General features: G+C 39.7%; 1 protein-coding gene across 1 annotated transcript in view; it reads right to left on the bottom strand.

Annotated features, from left to right (window-relative positions):
- Positions 1-877: 877 nt before the first annotated feature.
- Positions 878-9594, bottom strand: part of EVA1A (eva-1 homolog A (C. elegans)) — an 88988-nt gene continuing 80271 nt past the window's right edge. The window contains exon 5 of the mRNA XM_010863006.1: positions 878-2148. Coding sequence (XP_010861308.1) covers positions 1778-2148 — 371 coding nt within the window. The 3' untranslated portion in view covers positions 878-1777. The remainder of the gene's footprint in view (positions 2149-9594) is intronic.

Genomic DNA, 9594 nt, shown 5'->3' with positions numbered 1-9594 from the left:
AGCACAACATTGTAAAGCAACTATATTCCAATAAAAATTAATTTATAAAATAAATTTTAAAATGAAAAAAGAGGCAGAGACCAATATAGATGATATTAATATAATGCTCGGGGGAAATGATATGATTCCTGTACTTGTTGGCAAGGGACTGAAACCAGATTCAGAGATGCTTGGTTTAACAAGATTTTGGGCAGTTGCCAGTGAGGTCACTCAAAAAGATATCCTCAAGCCAGCCACTGAGGGTTTCAAGCAAACTATTGCTCCCTTGGGAAACATGTATTTGTAACTTCTCAGTTCTTAAGGCGGACTTCCAAGCCCGTATCACAGAGAGTGGGTTGCTAAAGTATCATTAATAGAGAGTCCAGCAGAGAACGTCTCCCAACCAGCCCCTCAGGTATGATGACAAAGCCAATGAACAAGAGAAATCTAGTAGGAAGGCTCTGGAGTATCCAGACAGACTAAGGAGTCTACTGCATGGCAAGAAAAGGGATCTGACAGTCACACAGAACTAACATTATTCCTGTGATTCAGGTTGGAGGATGCTGCATCCTCCTCCGTAACCCATTTCTAAAGGTGGTTCAGCCTTGCCTCCCTTCCTTACCAACTTCCCCTCTCCATACGAGGCCACCCTATTATTTCTAGCCTTTGGTAAGTCTTCTAGTCCTATACCAACTTACCACTCAACTATACTGTAATCATAATAGAAACAGACATAAAATAACAAGCCCCTGGGTGTCATTTCTCCATTCTCTGGTTTCTCTGTTTCTCACAATTCTCCAGTTATTTGAAGGACCTGGCAAAAGACCATACCCACCTATAAAAGGGCTGCTGTTTAAAGTAAGTGTAAACACAGAAACAAAATATGAAACAAAAAAGATTTTATGTAACTTATATTTTTTATTCCAACCTAATTTTGGCTTTATTCCTCACCTCCCATTCCCATTCTCTTACTATAAATCCAAACATGGTTTTTATTTTTTTAACAAAATGTTTAAAGTCATGATTATCTAGAGTCATACCATTTTCTTTTCTCCTAAAGGGGGGAGAAACAGCTTTTGTTCTGGTGCTGCATTTTCAAATGCATACAGCATTAAGTGCACATTAATATATTCCTTAGAAGCTATTTAAAATACAACCCTTCATCCTTTGAGGTTATTGACATCTTTATAGTTCACTGACATATCTATAATACATTATTCATTTTCATGAGTGAAGTGGTAACTGTAATAAAAAACAGGATTTTAATCCCTGAGGTGCCAGTTTAAATGGAAGAAGTTGCGATTACAATACAAGATTTGAAAATAGGCCTTAAATATGGATCATGCTATCTGGATCAAAATCACCTCCATGGCAGTCATTTAAGTTGCATTTACTAAGTTAAGGTAACCCTGCTCTTCCTAGCCCTCTTGCTATAATAATATTTCCTTTTCTATAGAAATAAAACATAGCAAGGAAGTCTGCAGAAACTTCTGAGATCCTCAGAAATCAAGAGAAACCACAAGTCCCATTCCTCTAATCTCCATCCACATTGCTGGAGAGGGTTTTCAGCACCATTCCAAGATCTAGAAAGGTTGATGAAACGACTTGGTTTTTCTACTTCTCCATGTAGCCAAAAGGGACAGATCTGTCATACAGTCTTGAAAATGACAGTGTCCTGCTTGTCTCTGCCACCGTAACATTAGCAGAACTGCATTCCACTCTTAGTGCCCACTGTCTCTGCGGGGCCCGTTCTCTCCCAGGCAGCTAAACAGTGGGGCGTGGGTTCCTGCTCCTGCCCCTAGTAGTAGCGGTTCAGGCTCCTGGTGCCGGGAACCTCAGGCTGGCCATTCATCCAAATCTCCCTGATGATACGTTCCCGTTCCTCCAGCCGCTGGGCTCGCTCCAGCTCCTCCACTGAGGTGAAGACATTCTTGTTCAAAGTCCTTTCAAAGCGCCGATGTCTCCTGACTGAGATGTCCGATGCTGCATCCAAGCTGCCATCCTCACTGTCGCTGCTGTTGCTGCTGCTTTCTTGGTCCTTCAGAAACTTCTGGGAATGCTGACAGCAGTCTGTGTGGCAAGAGATCCTCATCACCAAGGCAGCTAGGGTGAGGACCAGTCCAATACACACACCAGAGACAAAGTACAGAGCTGCTCCCTCGGGATTTTCTGTTGGCGAAGGAGGAAGAAGAGAACATTTGAAAGATGACAACTATATATTCAGAGAGCAAATATGACTTCAGCACAGGATGGACCCCTCTCACCAGGCCCCAAAGCTTTGATGGCTGCAAACAATGCCTTCTCATGTGACAAACTGCATAATGTATTCAAATACAGTTTTCAACAAATAGTGTGGATAAAGACTGTATGGGCTTCTTTCACTATTCTTGCAACTTTAACTTTGAAATTATTTGAAAATGAAAAGTTAAAAAATGAAAAAATATTATTTAGCATCTACTATAAGCAAGTAATTGTGCTTAGATGCCATTTGCTTATATTACACAAATCTTTGCTTCTGAATTTTCTCCTGACACTCCTTGAATTATCTTTTAACCGTAGTTGTAGGCAACTTCAGACATGATCCTTACCTCTCAGTAATCATACTCTTACATAAGACCTTCCCCTCCAGGGCTGGACCTAGTGACTTACTTCTAACAGAAGTGATGGATGACTTGAGATTAGGTAACCTAAGACTGACTTCCAACTCACTCATGCTCTCTCTTTCTCACCCATTTGCTCTGAAGCAGTCAGTTCCCATGCTGTGAGCTGTACTACAGAGAGGCCCACATAGTGAGGAACTAAGGGTGGCCTCTGACTAACAACCTTCAAAGAACTGGACTGCACCAATAGCCACGTATGTGAGGTTGGAGGTGTATCAATATGTGTATATGTCTTCTAAATTTTCTTTTGCTTAGCTGTATTTTTTAAGTATTCTATACTTATTAATGTCACACTTGTAATAAGTAATGTTATTTTACTGGAACATAAAATTTTAAAGTGAATCATGTCCTGGTGGATCCTTGAGGTGGCCACAGCCCTGGTCTTGCAGCAATCTTGTGGAACCCCTTCAACAGAGAACCCAGCTAAGCAAATCCCAGATTCCTGACTTATAGAAACTGAGAAAATAAACACTTGTTTTGAGATACAGAGTGTCCCTGAATTACATCATAGTAATTCAAGTTATGCCCCAACCACTGATGCTGAAGAAGCTGAAGTTGGATGGGTCTATGAAGACCTACAAGACTTTCTAGAACTAACACCAAAATAAGATGTGCTTTTCATCATAAGGGATTGGAATGCAAAAGTAGGAAGTCAAGAGATACCTGGAGTTGTTACTCCAAGACAAGTTTGGCCTTGGTATACAAAATGAAGCCAGGCAAAGTCTAACAGAATTTTGCCAAGAGAATGTACTGGTCATAGCAGACACCCTCTTCCAATAACACAAGAGATGACTCTGCACATCTGAACACTCTGAACATCACTAGATGGTCAATACCAAAATCACATTGATTATATTCCTTACAGCAGAAGATGGAGAAGCTTTATACAGCCAGCAAAAACAAGATCAGGAGCTGACTGTGGCTCAGATCATAAACTCCTTATTGCTAAATTCAGGCTTAAATTGAAGACAGCAGGGAAAACGAATAGGCCATCCAAGTATGACCTAAATCAAACTCCCTATGATTATACAGTGAAAGTGACAAATAGATTAAAGGAACTGGATCTGATAGAGGGCCTGAAGAACTATGGACAGAAGTTCATAACATTGTACAGGAGGCGGTGACCAAAATCATCCCAAAGAAAAAGAAATGCAAGAAGGCAAAATGTTTGTCTGAGAAAAGAAAAGAAGTGAAAAGCAAAGAAAGGGAAAGATATACCCATCTGAAAGAAGTTACAAATAATAGCAAGGAGAGATAAGAGCCTTCTTAAGTAAACAATGCACAAAAAATAGAGGAAAACAATAGAATGGGAAAGACTAGAGATCTCTTCAAGAAAATTAGAGATACCGAGGGAACATTTCATGCAAAGATGGGCACGATAAGGGCAGAAACAGTAAAGACCTAGCAGAAGAAATTAAGAAGTGGCAAGAATATATAGAAGAACTGTACAAGAAAGATCTTAATAACATAGACAACCATGATGGTGTGGTCACTCACCTAGAGCCAGACATCTTGGACTGTGAAGTCAAGGGGACCTTAGGAAGCATTACTATGAACAAAGCTAGTGGAGGTGATGGAATTCCAGCTGAGCTTTTTCAAATCCAAAAAGATGATGCTGTGAAAGTGCTGCACTCAATAAGCCAGCAAATTTGGAAAACTCAGCAGTGACCACAGGACTGGAAAAGGTGAGTTTTCATCCCAATCCCAAAAAAGGGCACAACTGTGTTCATTTCACATGCTAGCAAGGTAATCCTCAAAATCCTTCCTGCTAGGCTTCAACAGTACTTGAACTGAGAGTTTCCAGATGTACAAGCTGGATTTAGAAAAGGCCGAGAAACCAGAGATCAAATTGCCAACATCTGTTGCATCATAGAAAAAGCAAGAGAATTCCAGAAAACACCTACTTTTGCTTCATTGACTATGCTAAAGCCTTTGGCTGTGTGGATCACAACACACTGTGGAAAATTCTGAAAGAGATGGGAATACCAGACCACCTTACCTGCCTCCTGAGAAATCTGTATGCAGATCAAGAAGCAACAGTTAGAACCGGACATGGAACAATGGACTGGTTCCAAACTGGGAAAGGAGTATGTCAAGGCTGTGTATCACCCTACTTATTTAACTTATGTGCAGACTACATCATGTGACATGCTGGGCTTGATAAATCACAGGCTGGAATTGAGATCGCCAGGAGTAATATCCATAACCTCAGATATGCAGATGACACCACACTAATGGCAGAAAGCAAAGAACTCAAGAGCCTTTTAATGAAGGTGAACAAAGAGAGTGAAAAAGCTGGCTTAAAATTCAACATTCAAAAAATGAAGATCATGGCATCTGGTCCCATCACTTCATGGCAAATAGATGGGGAAATAATGGAAATAGTAAGAGACTTTATTTTCTAGGGCTCCAAAATCACTGATGATGGTGATTGCATCCATGAAATTAAGACACTTGCTCCTTGGAAGAAAAGTTCTGACAGATCTAGACAGCGTGTTAAAAAATAGACATCACTTTGCCGACAAAGGTCCGAATAATCAAAGCTATGGTTTTCCAGTAGTCATGTACAGATGTGATATGTACAGTAGTCATGTACGTCATAAAGATGACCGAGTCTGAAGAATTGGTGGTTTTAAATTGCAGTGCTGGAGAAGACTCTTGAGAGTCCCTTGGACAGCAAGGTGATCAAACCAGTCAATCCTAAAGGATATCAACCCCGAATATTCATTGGAAGGACTGATGGTGAAGCTGAAGCTAAAGCTCCCATACTTTGGCCATCTGATATGAAGAGCTGTCTCATTGGAAATGACCCTGATCCTGGGAAAGATTGAGGGTAGGAGAAGGAGGCGACAGAGGATGACATGGTTGAATGGCATCATTGACATTATGATTGCATCATAATGCACCCATTATGACTCAATGGACATAAGTCTGAGCAAGTTCCAGGAGATGGTGAAGGACAGGGAAACCTAGCGTCATGGTGAGGTCCGTGGGTTTGTAAACAGTCAGACAAGACTGAGCGACTGAACAACAGCCTTCTTTATGGTCCAATTCTCACATCCATACATGACTACTGGAAAAATTATAGCTTTGACTGAAGTGAAGTGAAGTCGCTCAGTCGTGTCTGACTCTGCGACCCCATGGACTATAGCCCACCAGGTTCCTCCATCCATGGGATTCTCCAGGCAAGAATACTGGAGTGGGTTGCCATTTCCTTCTCCAGGGGATCTTCCCAACCCAGGGATCAAACCCAGGTCTCCCACATTGCAGGCAGATGCTTTAACCTCTGAGCCACCTAAAGAGGTGGCTTTGACTACTGGCCATCGTAAAGTCTATAAACAATAATTGGTGGAAAGGGTGTGGAAAAAAGGGAAACCTCTCATGCTGTTGGTGGGACTGTAAATTGGACAGCTACTATAGAGAACAGTACAGAGCTTCTTTTAAAAACTAAAAACAGAGCTACCATATGCTATGCTATGCTATGCTAAGTCACTTCAGTCCTGTCCGACTCTGTGCGACCCCATAGACGGCAGCCACCAGGCTCCCCCGTCCCTGGGATTCTCCAGGCAAGAACACTGGAGTGGGTTGCCATTTCCTTCTCCAGTGCATGAAAGTGAAAAGTGAAAGCGAAGTCGCTCAGTTGTGTCCAACTCTTAGCGACCCCATGGACTGCAGCCTACCAGGCTCCTCCATCCATGGGATTTTCCAGGCAAGAGTACTGGAGTGGGGTGCCATTGCCTTCTCCGAGAGCTACCATATGAACTAGCTATCCCACTCCTGAGCATATATCGAAGAAAACCATGGTTTGAAAGGATATATGCAACCCAATGTTCATTGCAGCACTGTTTACAATAGCCAAAACATAGAAGCAACTTAATCTCCATTGACAGACGAATGGGTATACATATAGATACACACACACACACACACACACACAATGGAATATTATTCAGTCATTAAAAAGAATGAAATGTCATTTGCAACAACATGGATGCCCCTGGAGATTATCATACTAAGTGAAGTAAGTCATACAGAGACAGGCAAGTATCATACAATATTGTTTATATACAGAACCTCCCAAAATGATACAAATGAGCCTATTTTTACTAGCAGATACAGGGACAATTGAAGACGACCCTCCCTTGTGGGGCCTCAGTTTTTCTTAAGAACACTAAGAAGAATCTGAGGTCTTATAAGAACACCTCAAGGGAGAGGTGGGCCAAGCCAAGAGAGGCACTGGTGCCAGAATGAGGAGGTACTTTCAAGAGAGGGCTTTTACATACTCATTTAGGCATACATGGACTGACAAGTTTTTATTCAAGATTTCTTGTTTCTTGAGGTAAAATTGTATTGCTATAAACTTCCCATTTAGAACTGCTTTCTGCTGAATTCCATAAATTTTGGACCATTGTGTTTTCATTTGTCTCAAGTATTTTTTATTTCTTCTTTGATTTCTTCAGTGATCCAATGGTTATTGAGTAGTAATTATTTAGCTGCCACGTGTTGGGGTTTTTTTTAAATATAAATTTATTTATTTTAATTGGAGGTTAATTACTTTACAATATTGTATTGGTTTTGGCATACATCAACATGAATCTGCCACAGGTATACACGTGTTCCCCATCTTGAACCCCCCTCCCTCCTCCCTCCTCCCTCCCCATACCATCCGTCTGGGTCATCCCAGTGCACCAGTCACAATTTATTTCTAATCACATAGTGTTGGGATCAGAAAAGATGCTTGATATAACTTCGATTATCTTAAATTTACGATGGCTTGCCTCGCAGCACAGCACGTAGTCAATCATGGACAATGTTCTGTGTGCACCTGAGTGGTCTTCTGCTTTTGGGTAGAATGCTCTATAAACATCAATAAAGTCCAACCTCCTTAAAGTGTCATTTAAGGTCTGTGTTTCCTTATTAATTTTCTGTCCAGATGATCTGTCCATTGATGAAAATAGGGTACTCAAGTCCACACTATTATTGTGTTACTGTCAATTTCTCCCTTTATGTTTATTAGTATTTGCCTTACATATTGAGGCACTTCTATGTTGGGTGCATATATAATTGTTATATCTTCTTGGATTAGACCCTTGATCATTACGTAGTGTCCTTCTTTGTCTCTTACAATAGTCTTTGTCTTAAAGTCTATTTTGTGTGATATGGTATTGCTACTTCAGCTTTCTTATGAATTCCATTTGCATGGAATACCTTCTCCCACCCCCTTACTTTCAGTCTGTAGATGTCCCTAGGTCTGAGGTGGGCTCTTCTGGATGACATATATATGGGTCTTGTTTCTGTATCCACCTCAGCAAGTCTATGTCTTTTGGTTGGTGCATTTAATCCATTTACATTTAAGGTAATTATTAATATGTATGATCCTATTCCTATTTTCTTAATTGCTTTGGGTTTATTTTCTATAGGTAGGTCTTTTCCTTCTCTGTGTTTCCTGCCTAGAGAAGTTCTTTTAACATTTGTAAAACTGGTTAAGTGGTTCTGAATTCTCTTATCTCTTGCTTGTCTGTAAAGCAACTGGGGTGGGGTTTAGATATCAGCTTGAATCTTTTTCAGCTGGGCCCCCCTCAGTTGCTCATGCCTAATTTCCTACCTAAAAATTTACCAAACAGAAACTGACTCACAGAATTGGAAAAAACTTATGGTTATCAAAGGGGAAAGGTAGAGGAGAGGGATAAACTTAGACTGTGGGACTGAGATACACAAAATACTATATTTTAAATAGATAACCAACAAGGACCAACTGTATAGCATAGGGAAATCTGGTCAATATTCTATAATAACCTAAATGGGAAAGGAATTTCAAAAAGAACAGATATATGTATATTTTCAGCTGAATCATTTTGCTGTACACCTGGAACTAACACAACATTGTAAATATAGTCCAATATAAAATATTTTTTTTTAAGTAAATGCATCTTGACTTATAATATTTTCAACTTACAGTGGGTAAGTTAAGGAAGATCTGTAATTTACTATGCAACAATAGATAACTTATACAATCATAGATTGAAAGCCAGTGTGGGCATTTTTGAATGACCTCATCAGGTTAATCTGTGGGGAAGTAATTTAAGCTCTTCCTTGGTGAGAGAGAAAAATAAACATTCTGCTGATGAGCAATATAATTGGTGGGTCCAGTGATGATCCCTGTATGATGTGCTCAAAACCCTGTATTTGTGTGTTTTTAAAGAATATAAGTGGGATTATATATTATTTATATTTGCTTTTTAAACTTAAAAATATTTATTAGAAAGGTTTCAACATATGCCAATAGCATTCTTTTTGACTGTTGCATATTTTTCTGTAGTATAGACATCCAAGTTTATTTAACCTTTTGCTTGTTGATAGCATATAAACTGTTTTCAGTTTTTCATTGTTACAATCAATGCTAGAGTCATATCTTTGTGTCCTTGTACACATCTCTTTATGTACATGTAGAATTATTTCTACAGGTTAATTAATTTAGAAACAGAACTTTGCATCAAAGGGCTTAGGCATTCTGAGGTTTTATACATTTCAAATTCTACCTAAAAATGGTTCTATTAGTTTGAACACAGCATATTGAACCCATGTGTTTATGATCCCTCCTTCTCTCTGAAATACCCACTGAAATGACAGTGACACATATAAAATAGATTCAAATTATAGGTATTTTTATGAAGAAAAGAATAGAGAAGAAAATAGAAGACATGAAGAATCAACGTAAGAGTAGCCAACAGTGTAATATAATGAAAAAGGAGTGACGTCAACATCATGGTAGTGTGAGTCTACTTTTTGTCCCTTCTTTTTAAATAAACACAAACAAGAGCACCTCTGTGGGCACAGTGTGATCTATCAACATAAACCAAAGGACGGGGGAGAAATCTCGCCTACCTGTTCATCTGGTAACAGATAAATCCTTGGTTTGGTTTGCAGAATCAGCAGAGTGAGCAAACCTGCCCCA

The sequence above is a fragment of the Bison bison genome, unplaced genomic scaffold, assembly GCF_000754665.1.
Source record: "Bison bison bison isolate TAMUID 2011002044 unplaced genomic scaffold, Bison_UMD1.0 scf7180017864486, whole genome shotgun sequence".
NCBI classification, from domain to species: Eukaryota; Metazoa; Chordata; class Mammalia; order Artiodactyla; family Bovidae; genus Bison; species Bison bison.
The sequence above is the reverse complement of the archived record's forward strand: the minus strand, read 5'-3'. Positions and strand labels throughout refer to the sequence as shown.